We start from the raw sequence: 15,813 nt of genomic DNA on the forward strand, positions 1-15,813 counted from the left end.
AAGTTGTCCAGTAAACAAATGGTTCCTGGAATTGGCATCTGAATGTCCTGGCATTTTGGCTAAAGGAATCCCAAGGAATCCCAGGTTCGCTCAGGTGTGCAGAGTAGGAGATCCAGCTCTAAACAAAGCCTACGAAGACCTTGTTCCTGCCCCCTTAGTTTACCATGTAGATAAACTTGTCACTGGAAGATGGTTGTTTCTTGCTTGAATCTAAGAAAAAGAAAACTTAAATAAAAATACTTAAATTTTTTTCAGTTTGAAATGTGTCAATGGAAGTAAGTTGCCACTTGGATTTCTCTGGAGAGGAGCAGGGGGTGAAGGACAAAGGAGGACTGGTTTTCCCCCATTGGGACCAGCTGTGGTTTGTTTGCCTCTTGTGCATTTGGATGGGCACTCTGAAATCCAAACTGGAACTAGCAGTTAATATTACAAAAAAGCAGCATAATTTGACTAAACAAGCTTTCAGATGATCACAACTAGGCTTTGATGCTGAAGAGTGGGATTTTCATAACTGCGGAAGTAATTTGAGAACATGCTTGTGCCCAAAGCCATTAGGGTTGTCGTGGTTTTTTTTTTTTCTTTTTGCTTGAAGATGATTATAGTGATGATTCATACTTTTGTTAGTCTCAGCAAAAGATTGGCTTGCATGTATAGTTGATTTAAGAACTGAGCACCTCTAAGCAAGTCATTCTTCATTTTGATGAAGAATTTATCTAGAGAACATTCTCCCTTTTTTTGTTTCTTTTTTTCCTTCTTTTTCTTTGTGTCCTTGTTAGTTTTGTGTCTTCGGTTTCTAGCCCTTGTATTGACTGACTTTGCAAATGAGAACTTCCATGAGATCCTAGTCCAAGCCTTACTTGTACTTGGATGTGTGGCTATGGTTCCTTGCTTTCAAGAGTGAGTTAGGATGGTTTTAGAGGTTCAGTTGATGAACAGTAGCTTACTAATACTATACAATCTGAGTTATTAAATTAAGTGTACCAGAAAGATGATTTAAGCCATTTAATTTAATTAGATGCCCATTTTCATTCTCTTAATTTCTTTCATTAGACAATCAAATTTTTCCTCTCCTGTTTAAATCCTACAAATGCAGTTATTCTCTAGAGGATTTAATGAAAACTTAATGTTTTAAAAATGTGATTTCTTCTAAGATGGAACACTTGAGCATATCTATTGTCAAACAGAGTGGTGTCTTGGTAGTCATGTTTATGTTCTAATGTGAGGACCATTTGTAGACTTGTAAGAAACGACATGTGACTATATTCACCATGGAATATGTTGCAATATGTAGAGGTTGGACTCGATCGCAGAGATCTTTTCCAACCTAATTGATTCTGATGTTCTTGGATTCTATGAAAAGAGCAAGGTGATGTATACCATCTTTGAATGCCAAGCTAGAGCACTGGCCTGTGTTGACACATCTGCTGATGCTTTCTTTGCTTTCTCTTGCAGTTTGGGGCAGAGTTCAGAAGGTTCTCTCTGGATCGCTACAAACCAGGAAAGTTTGAAGACTTCTACAAACTAATTCTTCACATTCATCACATAGCCAACCTGGAAGTGATGATTGGATATGCTGATGTGCATGGAGACCTTCTCCCTATTAATAATGATGACAACTTCTTCAAGGCTGTTTCAAGTGCTCATCCACTGCTCAGGGTTTTTATACAAAGACAAGGTAAGATGCAGTTTCATTTCAGTGCCTTGAAGTGTGCTGGGGCGAGGTGAGGAGTGGATTTGTGGCACCAGTCTAAAGACTGAAATTATGTAAGAGGGGCCTAGGAGCCATCTTGCTCCTGCTCTCAGGCACTTCATTGCAACTGGCAGGAATGGCATGGCTTCAGGGCAGGTAGAGGGACTGCATTGCTACCTGTAAGGTATTTAAAGGATAACATGCTGAGAATCACCATGGGCCCTGTATTTTCCAAGGGGAGTGTACCACTGGTACTATATCATCACTTCAGCATGCCAAGTGCACTATTCCACTTTTTTGAGGGAGCTGTGAGGAGGAAGGGGATCCTGGTACTACAACTTCACATTTCGAAATCTTATCTATCCATCTTGATAGTCAGTGTCATACCCAAATGATTCATGCCTGTGTAGTATGGGAACCCACAGAGATGTGTAGTTATGAAAGGAAAAAAAAAGTCATAAATGACATCTTGTTTGACTATGTTGACCTGGCAAACAGACAAATGATGATTATTCCCTCCTTACACTAAAGAATGCTGATTCTTCTCATTTTGATTCATCAAGCAAACCTTGGGCAGAATTGCCCAAATGTCAAGGTGACATCAAGTTTAAGTGGCTGTGTGTTGTTCTCCTTAAAGACCATGTTTGGCAGTTGCTTCAGATGAGAATTGGTTTTTATAATAAGGTGTCTTCAGCACAGAGCTCCATAAATCCCAGGGGAACCTAACACTATGTTAACGCTTTCTCCATGATTTTTTTCAGTCATATAGTGATTTATAGCACATGGAATTTGGAATTAAAGTCTTGTCAGCAACAGATTCAGAAAAAAGACTTAATCTGAGACTTTGAGCAGTCATGTAGCTTTTTTCACCTGGACTCTTGCTGTGTAATGATAAGGATGTAGCAGGAGGCTCCAACCTTCTCATTGATATAAGCTGGTGTAGTGTGTGGTTCAATTCAGTGTCCTCAGGTACATCCAGGGCTGTGTGGCTCTTGTCCATTCAGAGCATGTTGTCTGCCACCTTCTTTTACATGTGATAAGTACTCAAGGAGACAACTGAGAAGAGGGTGTACAGCAGTTTGCTTTGGTGGTGTGTCTATCAAGTGAATGAATATGTCTGTGGGAGAGGACTTGCTCTCCGTTCTTGTGCAGAAAATACAAAGGTGGATCACAAATTCTATGAAATCTTTTTCCTGTAATACCTGTTAGGGCTGGTGTTTATGGTGGGTCAGGTCATGAGAAATCCCTTACCATGCCTACTTCAGTTCAACTTTATTCATGTCTCTGTATCAATCCTGTTCAAAATGCAGTTGTCCTTGCTCTGCTTTGAACAGACTGCTGAAACCACTGAGTATCCCTAACTCTACATTGGGAGGGGGTTGCCACCAAAATGCAAATCACAGAAGTAGGCAAATAAGAGAACTGTTGACTACAAATAGAAAAAGTGCTCCCTCCTTTTCTTCAATAGGAGAAGTATGCTAGTTGTGAAGGTTTATAATTTTTAAATTTAATGGAAAAGGGCATTATTTCCTTTTTAAAAAGCTTTTCTTTTGCCTTTTGCTCAGTGAGAAAAATCATGCTGACAAGTAAGAAAGCTCCTGTAAGAGGGAAGACAGGCTCATGCCTCCTCGCTTGTGGAAAAGCCTGAAAACTTTCCCAACACACATTCTCCTTCTATAAAACTGAAGGGAACAGTAAATTCTGGCCCATCCCTTTGCTTAATGGTACCTCTCATAAGGGACTCCTGAGGTTAACATTTGAGATTTATACTTGTGGATGGTCCCAAGTCCATTTCCTTTGCTTTGATGAAGCTTTTAGAAATTGTTCCCTTCAAGAATAGTAGGAATTACTGAAATCTTGTTTATCTCTTTTTCCTTTGCTCCCCTGCTGTTTTCCCTCTCTTCAGATGGAGTTGACAGAGCAATGCTGGTCCTTCTGTTGGAGACTTGCATGAGAGAACAAGATGACTAGGTCCAAGAAATCATTGTGCCATTCAGGGGAATGTGGTGTGCCTGCAGTGCTTCAGCTCACACCCTAAACTCTGACTTCAGAGGCAGGAAATTAAGGTGACAGGGATACTGGTAAAATATGAGGGTAGTCCTCTGCTGTGACTTTGAAGGAGACTGCAGAGTATGGGCTCTCTAGGCTTTTGGATCAGGGTTCACTGCTCTTCAGTGGGAGTAATCCTGGAAGGTGGCTGCCAGAGGTTGTTCTCACAGTCTTGTTTGAGGGAACTAGGCAGAAGTGTGCAGACATAAAAGGACTGAATAGTTGAAGTACAGGTCTTTTTTTTTTCTAGCAGAGCAAACTGTTTATCAACTGCTTGATGAGTCATCTGTTTTCTCAGTTTATAGCTGGGATATCCTTTCTCTTGTCAAGTGAATGATACAATCACGTTAAAACAGCCTGTTTGTTCCCAGAGTGGCAAAATAGATAACTTTTTGCACAATAATCAAGGAACACTTTGCTAGTTTGATTTTTGTTTGCCTAGATGTTTTTTATCTGAGCTTAGTCCTGTACTTTTTCAGTTCAAAAGCCTTTCCCTCACTTGTCACCAGAGGAAAACGATGTGCTCATTGCTTGGACTCTTCATGCCAGGTTGGTGTCCAGGTGTGGGATGGCTTTATTCCACTTTCTCCTTTTTTGTTCAAGTCTCCTCAGCCCCAGATTTTTCAGGATCACAACAGCTGTTCCCTTCGCAGGCCAGCTATGTCAGTACTTCTTAGCTAGCTGTTTTAGTAAGAACTTGGATTGCTGTTCCCAGTGTGCTTGCAACAATTACTGTTCATGGGCTTTGGGGTCTAGAAGAATCTGGGACATTTGTGGGTTATGTTTGAGTAAATTCAGTTATAGCAAGTTTTTATAGCTCATGGTGATTTGTCTGCTGAAAGTATGTGGTGCTCTTTTCTGCCTTTTTTTTTTTTCCCAATACCAAATTACAGTGCAGACAAAAATCCTAATTAGAGAACCAGGCTATAAAAAGAAAAGGCAGTTTTCTTTTGACTTGCTTTCCCAGGCTGCAAGTATGGGTCATGTCCTGTATTGTAAACTGATGTGGCTCTTTTGGCTTCATTAGTACAGTAGTGATTTATATCAGCTGATGCTTTGAGCTTGAGGATTTGTTCACTCAGCTGTAACTGATACCACATATACACAGAACTCTCTATGGAGGGTGCCCGCTGCTGTGGAAGGGATGGATATCCCAAAGACCTTAGAGCAACCCAAGAAATCGTGGATGTGCTTGACTTGCTCCATAATATCTGAACTCTAGTACTCTAGCCAAGACCTGCATAGAGGAAAAGCTTATCTGATGATACAGTTGATCATCATTTTTTCGGTAATATTTGTTCTGTGTGTGAGTCAAACTACAGCACTTGAGACAATCTCTTGCATACTGCAAAAATATTTAAGTGTAAACTATGAATTCAAGCAGAAACATAGAACAGAAAAACTGAAAGAAGTTAGTGTTACATCCTGTCTGTAGTGTTTCTTGTATGATTAAATGGAATTAAATTATTATCAAATCTTACTTTAATGCCTGTCTCACAGAGGCAGAGGCCTCCAAGATGTATTGGAGGCTCTTAAATAGAATGGAATAAATAGCAGAATTATAATATCTTTATTGTAAATCTGCCCAAAACAACTCCTTGAACTTAGCAAGTGGGGTATAAAGATGTAAGTGGAGGTCTACCAGGTAAAAGACATTTCAGGATTACTCTTCTTTTGCTTGGTTTACCTGCTATGGTGTGTTCGACCTAGAAAGTTCAGAAACTCAGGGAAGTGTTGCAAAATGAACGTGCTGATTGCTCTGTAAGTACTCTGTGCAGTGCTTTTTTCCAAGGAAAAGTGGTATATCTAGGACCAAGATGCTGAAAGATGGCAGCATAGTGAATGGAGTGATATTTGGATCTTAATTCGAACTGAGCATACCACTGTAAATCCAGACTAATGATTCTGATTCTGGGAGAAGTGATGAAGGCTGATGACAACCAGATCTACACTTCTTACCACTCATTGGGGTTTATAGACTTTACATGGGCAGTAACAAAATCTGCTATAGCTCAAGTTGCAAAGGAGGTGACAGAGGTGGTGCACAACCTGTTGGGTCTCATCTTGATTCCAGACTGAGGTCAAATGAACTCTTCTGAGAAGCCTTTTTGTTTTGTCCCCATTGCAATAGGAGGTCTGTTCTCATTCTATAAATAACAATAGCAATAAAATTGTTATTATAGAGTATTGTTATTATAAAATAACAATAAATTAATGAGTGTGGGGGCACTTTGTCAATCCTAAAGCAAATTCTAAATCAAATTCACAATCTTTCCAACAATGCAATTAATTTTGAAGTTCTCTAAAGGTTTAAACGGTTTCATGATAAGTGCCCTCCAAGTAGGAGGCAGGTGAAGTGCTGAACTGTCAGGTGCTGAATCTGTATTTCATGTTAGCTTTTTCAAATATTACACTTCTTTCAGGAGCATAAAAGGCAAAAAAAATCTGAACAAACTGAAGGGCATTCTAACAGCAAACAGTCCTAAAACACACTCCACAGCTAACTGGAGCAGGGCTTTACATTATAATTTAGTAAATGCCACAAATGAACTGCAGCTGTTAATTAATGTGGCTGGAAGTTGGAGAAGTCTGATGACTTCTGATACCTGTATCGTCTTGCATTTTGCAGTCTGAAAAACTGATTGTGTGTAAAAAGCCATCAAGTGTCATCTTCAGAAACTTGCTATAAGTTTTTTTTCTTTTGTAGCTATATTTTTTTAATAGTCTGTTACTGTAACAGTAAACCAGTACTGAACACCAGTTGTTGTTTTCTTCCTTGAGTGGTTAGAGCTGCTGTCTACCATCAGTTCTCACTTAGGGCTTGATCCAAAATCAACAGGGAAAAATGTGCATTTACCTGTTTGGGTTTTGGATTTGGCTTGTTTTAATTTAAAGATTGGAAGATGCTGTTTTTCTTCAACTGCATGCAGTAACTAATGTATTTGAACTGCTGTACCATGAAACATATTTCTGCACATTCAGAAGCAGTTCATAACTCTACAATTTATTTACCTGGCAGAGTTTTGTTCAGCTCTAAGTACCAACATCTGTCCTTAGCTTTCTTGTATTATAAAATCAGAGCAGTCACACACAGTTTTAAAATAAAAATGTGCTAATGGGAATCATGCCCAGATCTGACTGAAAAACCGATGGTGGGGTGTTTTATTGTCTTTCATACTCTGAGCAGATAATCCCTAGGAATGGTTGTTGGCTGTCTAACCACATGTGTTAAACAGAAAAACTGGCTTTGAGGCAGCAACTATTTCCAGCTACCTAAAACCTTTAACTCTCTGCTCTTCTAGGGTGGGGACAGTTGGAAAAGTTTGAGTTGAAGTCTTTCACATCTTTTTGGTTCTTCAGTAACCTTCCTGTTCATTTTACAGCACAGGCATTGACTTCACCTTCTCAAAATGTATTTCCCAACAAGAACAGTGTGATTTTACTGCTCTTGTCAAAGGCATCTGATTGATATATTAAAGAATAAAGCAGGTTGCACCACCTACTGAGGGAAAATACTGAACTGCTTCTGATCTTGCTTTTGGTTGACCTAAGCAGATTTTCACAGTGGTCTTCAATGAATGAGGGAATAAAATAAAAGGTGTAGAGAAAGTGGCTTCAGTTTACCTGCTCCTGTATAAAGATGGTGGGAGGGTGGAGAGGAAACTCTCCTGACACTTAGTGTAGCTCATGGGTGCAGTGGAGGATGTGGCCGTGCTGTTGGTCAGACTGTCCCAGGGCTGCTACCCTGTGTCCTCTGCCCTGGCACTAGTATGATCCAGTGGCTGAACTCCCTGAACCCATTCTTTGGCAGAAAACGAGTTGTTTGAGTGAGGACCTAGCATGGGATGAGCAGCATATTTTAAAGCAGCTTAACGCTGCCATGAAGCCTCTGCTTCCTGGGAGGAAGAACTTGTCTGCTTCTAGCCTTTGGAAATGTGCAGCTCCACTGTATTTGGAAGGGGGGCAAAGCATCTTGTCTTAGCTTTGACAATATCAGAGGATGGTAGTAAATTTTGTGCTAGTATAATAAGAATTGCTGCTAGGCTTAAATTAAATCCTTTCATGATTTTCTTCAGAAACATCTCTGGTTTTGAGCTGGAGAGATCTAGGAAAGCTTGTCAAGCCAAGTAATCTTTGTCCCACTCAAGTCCTTTGATATCTGAAGATAAGTAAAATGTAGCTATTTGTTCCAGTGAAGTCTGGCAACACCTTACTGTAACTTCTCTGCTCCACCTTCCATGTGCAAATGATGAGACTGAATAATCGTTATCTTTCTACTAGTTTATTAAGCAACTTTAAAAACATAAAGTTTTTAATCTGGCTTGTCAGACATAAACACAAAACAGGCTTGGATTTTGTTGTTCGCATGGTTAGTGATACCTGGTGGCTGAGCAGAGCCAGTGTGAGGTTGCTTCTCTCCTTCTCCTTGAAAACTTCATTTTTAGAGTATGAGGATATTTGATTTTCATCACCAGTTATTTTAATTGCAACCAGAACAGCTGCTAAGCAAGAATTTTCCGGGAAAGGGGGTTGAAAGCATGTGGAAATAGCATAGTTTACAGATAGGCTTCGCCTATAGTTGATCAATAACTGGTAGTGGGAACTGTCACAGAAATATGTGCTGCATAAATATTTGTAGCTGCAGTGTACAGCAAGGACAGAACAGAAGCCTAGCAAAAACAGTAAACATTTGTTGCACTTGTATTAAAGCTACATGGGATTTGGTTTCAGTTTCAGAGTTTAATATCTTAATAATAAATACAAATAACCAAATATATTAATAATAAAAGTAGACTTTAACAGTTGATGCTTCTTAAAAATCGTACCAAGTTGGTACCAGTACCACAACATTGTGCTGAATTTAGACTAAAGAAACTTGTTTACAGTGGGAACTCATGCAGCCTTTAATAGGAACTTCTGCTCCCCTCCATGCTTAGCTTCAGCTGGTAACCCACATAAGGACAAGCAAATAAACACTCTTCTGTCCCTCCGAACTTCTGTTTGTTGTCTTACAGTTGTGGATTGCTGCTCTGACAGTACTTAAAAAAGCAAAATACAAGAACTCCCCTATTATGTCTACTCAAATACAGTATCAAGTGAAACTATTTCTTGTTTTCTTCCTTGGTCAGATCCTTTTTATTTAAGATAGTGAAGCTACTCTGACAGGTGCCTTGGCTGTATAAAAACAGTGGTAAGGATGACTTTTCAAATGATCCACCTCTATTAAGATGCCTATAAGGGAAATTTTCCACTATTTATCTTTTCTTACCTTAGTAGTCAAAACAAGAGATTCTGTTTCCTGCTGATGGCTCAGGTTTTTTCCTGTTGTGCCTAGTTGTCATTTCCCTTCTGTAAGTGTTGGAAACAAGTATAATGTGCAGATAATAATGAAAGTGGACAGTCTCTTCTTTGGCACTGAATTTTACCTGACAAGACTTCACAAGCTCAAAGAAGCTTCCATGTAGTAAGGGGAGGTAGATAGCACAGTGCAAATACAAAGACTCAGACCTTCAGGAACAGGTTTTCTGCTAAATTTTTGAAGTACTCCAAACTCTTAAGTACACTAAAGGGCTTAGGACAACTTAATTGGTAGACTCTTGCACTGAAAGCAAGCATGCAATGAAGGGTATTTCTGCTAGGTGTTTGTAGTAGGCATTTAAAAATTAACTCCAAATGTAAATCAACAAATATAACTCCACTCAAACTATTTTTTAAGTGACTGAAAGCTTCCTTTTTGTCTTCAGACTGCCTGCGTTGTTGGGATTGCACGTTCCAAATTTAAAAGTGTCAGTGTAATTAATACTGCGTAAGAACTCTGGATATTTTTCAGCTCTAAGAGAGAAAGCAGCTTGAGGGAGGTTGAAAGAACTCTTTATTGAACCTGCCCCTGATGATGATCTACTTGGATCTTATTTTTTCCTCTGTGCTATGTTTAGAGTAGCAAAGAATCCTGTGGGAATATTAAGGAAACTATTAACCTAGAAAACTTCACTGTTGTTCTTGCTCTTCAGTCCCCTGCCATATGCTGATATTAAGTAACCTCTAAAAACTTCACATGAACAACTTGTACGCCACTTATCTGCCCCACCACCCCCAATTTTCTTGTATTTTTTATCTTTTGGTTCTTTCTCCCATGTATTGCTTTTTCTTCCTTTCAGCTCTCTGCTTTGTACTGTTTACCATAGCTTTTTAATTGCTCTGCAAGGCTGTTGCTCCCCAGGCAGGAGAGCATGGGTTAGGTGAAAGCACACAAGTGCTGGTGATATTTTACTCCTAGCATTAGAAGGCAGCTTGGAGAGCGTTGCCATCAGGTGGGCAGAGCAGCAGTGACAGAACAGGTGTGGAAATAGCAGTTAGTGAGGAGAACTGACCTTTTACTGTGAGTCTTTTACTGTGAGTTTTCTTCTCTGATTATCCTTTTGCATTAGAAACAATAAATGGCTTGAGAATTTAAAAAAACTAACATTGTGAAATTTTGAAGGAGAATGGTTATTTAATTTGAATTTATATATGAATAAGAAATTCTACACTGCTTGATGTCTTTGGAAATTGGAGAGCTGGAATCCAGTGGAGTTGGTTAAAAGCAACATTTTTACATGGCAAGGGCATTGCAAGGCTATTCAGCTGCTGGCAGCAGCAAACTCTGAGACAGCCTTTCTGCCTCTACTGTAGGTGAACTGTTTTCATTAAAGCTGAGGTACCAGTTAAAGATTTGAAAAGGCCTAAAGCTGTTTCCCTCATCCCTGGATACCACGGAGGTATCATAAGTTATGACCTTGGGATGGACACTGCTGGCAAACTGTTCACTTTATTAGCCTGGTTTAATGTGGCTTTGTTTTCATTCTGCCAGGCAATTCAGTAGTTTTAGTAGTATGTATCCACCAGATGAGGTGATTTTGTTTACAAAATAATGTAATCTGTACATTTTTGCTTTTGTGCACTTACTAAGGTCTGATTTTAAATGCAGCTGACATGAGTAGAGAGGGGAGGAAAAACCATTGTGTTAACAAAATGCATTGTGTTAACCAGTAAACCAAAAAGTTTCTTGCAGTTTGGGGGGAATTCTTTCTGACTTTGAGTGAATAAAGGAATGCTTTATAATAGAGCCCATAAATAAGTCCAAGGGTAGTGCCTTTGTGGCTAGTAAAAAGAAAAAATGGAGCTTCCTAAGCTTGCATTCCTTGAACGCCTTATCCTTTGTAGAGGGGAAAAAATAAAAGTTCAGCACATTTGGAGTACAGTATGCAGCAAGAAGTTTTAAAAATTTTGTTTCAGAGCAATTCTTAGCTGAGACAAAGAATATCTAGCAGGAAGAGTGACTGTCTGCTGTGGCTGCATTATTCTTCAGTCACTTAAAAGTGCACGTGGACACTGGTGCAGTGTACTGGTTCCTTTTAAAATATCTGCATATTAGGAAGAGGAGAGGATAGCATATAGGGGAGTCAACATTTATGCACTAAACTGTGGTACAGGATTTACCTGTACCTCTCACAAAATGTGAGATTGCTGTTTCCAGTGTTAAACTGAACTTGGGTCATACAGTGCTATGGTTCAAAAGTTGCTTCTTCATCCATGAGGTTCCTTCATGAGGGAGTTACTTGCCTGTGTGGGTAAACACATGATGTCTCCATTTATCAGCTTGTACCTGAAAGGTTGTATCCCAAGTGTTTCCCCTGGACAGACAGTAATTGAGGCCAAACAGTCCTCACAATGATCTGCTAGTGGTCTTAACATTTGCATGGATGACTGAAAATGCTAATTCTCATCACGATTTTCGTTAGATCTGACTAATACCTTTTGTATAAATAGAACAAGCCCAAAGGCACATCAGATTATTTTTTTAGTTGATTTCAGTAATTGTGTGGCTGGTGCCTTTCCGACCTCATCAAGGTATCTGTGCTTGCATTGGACCATGACTATGAAAAACAGGAAACTTTTTTATTTACTTTCAGTCTTCAGTTCATGTCTGCTGCTTTTTGCTTGTGGATGCAAAGGTGCTGGTGAGAGTATTGTGGAATTTCCCTTTCCCCGTTTTTTTTGTCTGACTTCAAAGGCAATCTGACAGCATTACCTGGCAGCTCTTTTCACAGTGTAAAGTTCAGTGAGTTAACATTTCTTGCATTGAAAGAGAGGAATTGAATAGCTCTCCGCAGGCTGCCCTGAAGGTCCCAGCCTGCCCCCTAAAAGAACACTGTCCTGTGCTGTATTTTGTTTTAAGTGGGATTAAATTTCTCCTTCCTTGATGTATTTGGCTACCATACCACAGAACACCTTCCCTTGCCACACAGAGTTTCCCAGTCACCTGGCAGGGGACATGCTGAGTAACAAAGTATGGTGGATTGTAATGCAGGATCTTTGTTAAAGGTTGATCTTTGCTGCACTCTTGTAGAAGCACTGCAGGGCACTCTGGGGTGCAAGGAGGTTCTAAAGCTCGTCTCACAGGCGTGCCATGTCATCTAGAGGGAATGGAGAGAAGAGGAGAGGGGGAGCTCTGGGAGAAGCTGCAGACTGGATATCTGTTGTGATTTAACATGTGCTGCTGTGGGCAAAGTGGCTTGGCAGTGCCTCAGAACCCATCTCCTGTCTCTAAAATATTCCCAGAAGCAGCTGACCACATGAGCCAGCTCATGGGTTGCAGATCACAGGAAACAGCTTGCTGCAACAAAGTTGTCTTCCTCTGCTCATATGACCCCTCAGCAAGGGTACCTGTCATCTGCATCAGCTCTGGCAAGTGCATAGTGGTGGTGAGCAAGAGGAAGGATGTTGTTGGAGGTATGCACAAAGCCCTGTCTCACAGTGGGCTTCACCAGTATTGATCACGAGACCATGTGGAGACCATCCCTGCAACTAACTGTCCTGCCTCTGGATGCCTGAAATAAGGCTAGACAGCAGTATTTCCCTGAGTTGTTTTTTTAGCACTGTACTTCATTGGTCCCAGTTCAGCTGGTATGCAGTGGCAATGTCCCATTCCCTTCCTTTTACCAGTTGCCAGATCCCTACTGCATCACGGGGAAGTACTGGAACTGCAGAGTGTGATGCAGGTGCCTTTCTACCATGATGGGTGTCATACGGTGTGTGGGTAGCATGCTCTTGAGTCTTGTTGGTCTAGTTAATGGGTGTGTGTGTTTATCTTGGAAAATCAAAGTTACTAGTTCCATCTGTCTTCGGAAATGTTATTGCCTCTGTCTCATACCGGTTCCATGTGGATGTCCCAAGGAAGCTGAAAGAGGCCAGCGTGAAGAAGATACATATGCACATCAGCAGCAACTGTGAGAGGGAATTGTTTCCTTGTTAGTGTATAAACCTGGTTAGCTAGGTTGCTTGCCAGCATCTAGCATGGTACCCTTCCGTGGTGGACTCTTGCTACTGGTGTGAACTGAGCAATTCCAGCAAACCGGGTCTCCTTGCCTTGGAGACCCCCTGGCACTACGAGACATGTCAGTGTCGGTAACATAAATTGCTGGATAGCTGCTTGTGCATAGAAGTGACACAGAGAGGTTGCATCCCTGTGAGGAGGGGTCACTGAGGAGGGAATGCTGTTAGAAGTGTTTCTGGAGTTGTGCTGAGATCCAAAGGTTCATAAAGGCAGCTTGCTACACTCTTGTGTCTGTAAGGTGCACAAAGACTCTGGCATGGCCTTGCATCCCTTTTGCGTGATGGGGCTGCGTCAGCTCATGTGGACTGGAAGGGCTTACAGAGTGAAGCGTGTTCGTGCTTTCTGCCATGCAGTTATGGGGTCTATGTCCCTGCTCATTGCAGTGGGGTTGGACTAGATGACCTTTAAAGGTACCTTCCAACCCAAACTATTCTGTGATTACTCAGATTTGGTTCCAGCTGTCTTGCTGAGACATTGTTCCCCGAGTCTTAGTGTTTGTACTGTTTCAAGGCAAACATAAGATTTGCTTATGTTATTAGCTTTCATGCAGCCTAAAATAAATCAGGAATGCTTGTTATTCAATGCGGTGCACCCTGTGCTCTTGAACACGGTGCTTGCCTACAGTGCATGCTGATGGGCTTCATGAGCTGATCCAATATGTGAATACCAGAGGTTGGTGCACTTCAGTGCAGAGCACTAGGGTAGAGTTCAGGATCGAAGGGGAAATCTTGTGTACAAGCTGAGTCTCTTTGGGCTCACATGGCACTTAACTTGCAACTGTGCACTTGGCTGCTTTATTAGCTTGCAGGAGGTCTTGATGGTTCTGAGACTGCTGTCTTCATACTTGTGAGGTTTCTTCCAGAATCTATCTATCCCCAAACATAATGTTTTAGTAGAATTCAAAATGCAGGGGAAGAGAGAATACAAAAGAAATATCTGTGGGAAAGATGGAGGGGGAAAATGTGGAAAAAAAAAAGAGGCCAAATCTTACTGGTTTAAAAAGAAAGCCATTAAGGACTTCAGTTATGAATTCACATTGTCTGCAAAACCTTGCTTCCTGGATCTTTTGCTTCAAGACTTTTTTTCAAAATGAATCACTTTTAAGCAAATAATCAGCTTAAATCTTTATAGCACTTAGTGTTTGCAACCAGCTGGCTTGAAAATGCATGTGCAGAAACAGTAGCTATTCTGAAAAACAATTTGAGAGGCCTAAGCAGCTGATATCTTGCCTAGAACAAGTTTTATAGAAACCCTACCAGGGAGGACATCACATGGATATTGAATTTAGACAGTAAAGTACAGAATATGGTTCAAATATTTTGTAGTGTCAATGGCACTGAGAATACTGGCACTTGGAAGAAACAGAGTGGTTGCATGTAATATTTGCCTATATTTGTTATATCTCAAATTCTTGCCAGCTCGAAGGGCAGTAGAATCAAGTTCTGCTGTAAGGTGTGGAAGAGTAGAGCTACTGCAACACAGCCCCTAAAGTTGTTTGCACTGTAGTGCTTCTATAGGGAACTTTTCTTTTTGCTGTTCAGAATGGTGCTTCCTTTGGAAACAAAGGGTGGGAGACGGATGATTGCCAGGCTACTAGTTCACACGAGTGGTGTGTCTGCCAGGGTGGTGGCATAGTCACTGCCACTAGCCACTCCTGAATAATGTAATCATTGCCCTGATAAAGCATATGAGCTTTTGCAACTTGCAGAATTCTGCTTTCCCAACAGCCGGTGATAGGTAAGCTTGCTTTTCTTTTTATACTGTGATGTGCAAGTTATATGCCTAACTCTTTATCATCCAGCTAAAAGCTGGGTGAACGGCTTTTGTACTGGTCCAATAAGCTTTTACTGAGGAAAGCAATCATCAAGTGTTTTTAAGACACTTAGATCCCATGCCACTTAGTTATTTTTAATGATGAGGAAAAAAACGAAAGGGTTTGGGTGTGGTGTCTAGTGCACCTGCAACTGGAAATCCACATCAGCTGGGAAATAGTTGCCACCTAATAGTTCTAAAATACTTATGATTAGTAATCTGCTCAGAACACATATACATTTCTGAGTGGCTTACTTTGATTAAAAAGAGCTGTCAAATGCAAGTTCCACAGTTTTTTAAAAAGTTGTTTCCTGTCTGTTGTTTTCTCTCTCCGTCTCTCCATACACCAGCATGATACTGCTGCTATGCTTTGCTGATCATTTGTATCCTGTTTCCTGGCCCTCCCAAGGGGACAATGACCAATAACAATCTGAATAGGCAGCAGCCCAGAACCTTTGGAGGATGATGAGGCTCAAAGCTGTGTGCCAGGTTCAGTTAAAGCCGTATAAAGGCTCCAAGGAAAAGAATTGTTCCTCCAAATTGGTTTAGAAGATTGTGTCCTCATATATGGAGGTGGTTGTATCTGACAGCTCAGAGGAGCTGATGTGACCAATGCAAGACAAAGCTCTCATGTCTGTGGGAACTCTCTTGCCCAACAGATGTGTAAATTGGGAGCTGCTAAACAGCTTCTTCTCCTCAGACATGGTGTATTTGTCTGTTTTCGAAGTAAAAGATGATGTTTAAAGGGAAGTCTACAACCACAGTAATTTTCCTCATGGTCATTTATGTACATTCCTCTGGAAATGCTAAATATGGTATGTTGTGCCTGAAGTTTAAGCACAAATTGATAGGAATGGAGTTCTATTTCAACTGTTTTGAAACTGTG

The 15,813-nt window shown here is 40.7% G+C and overlaps 1 protein-coding gene across 1 annotated transcript in view; it reads left to right on the plus strand.

The window, feature by feature from the left end:
- The first annotated feature begins 269 nt into the window (after nt 1-269).
- Nucleotides 270-15,813, plus strand: part of PARD6G (par-6 family cell polarity regulator gamma) — a 54,348-nt gene continuing 38,804 nt past the window's right edge. The window contains exons 1-2 of the mRNA XM_008919655.2: nt 270-275; nt 1,453-1,675. Coding sequence (XP_008917903.1) covers nt 270-275; nt 1,453-1,675 — 229 coding nt within the window. The remainder of the gene's footprint in view (nt 276-1,452; nt 1,676-15,813) is intronic.

The sequence above is a fragment of the Manacus vitellinus genome, unplaced genomic scaffold (genome assembly GCF_001715985.3).
Source record: "Manacus vitellinus isolate BGI_N305 unplaced genomic scaffold, ASM171598v3 scaffold_17_pilon, whole genome shotgun sequence".
In the NCBI taxonomy this organism is placed as follows: Eukaryota; Metazoa; Chordata; class Aves; order Passeriformes; family Pipridae; genus Manacus; species Manacus vitellinus.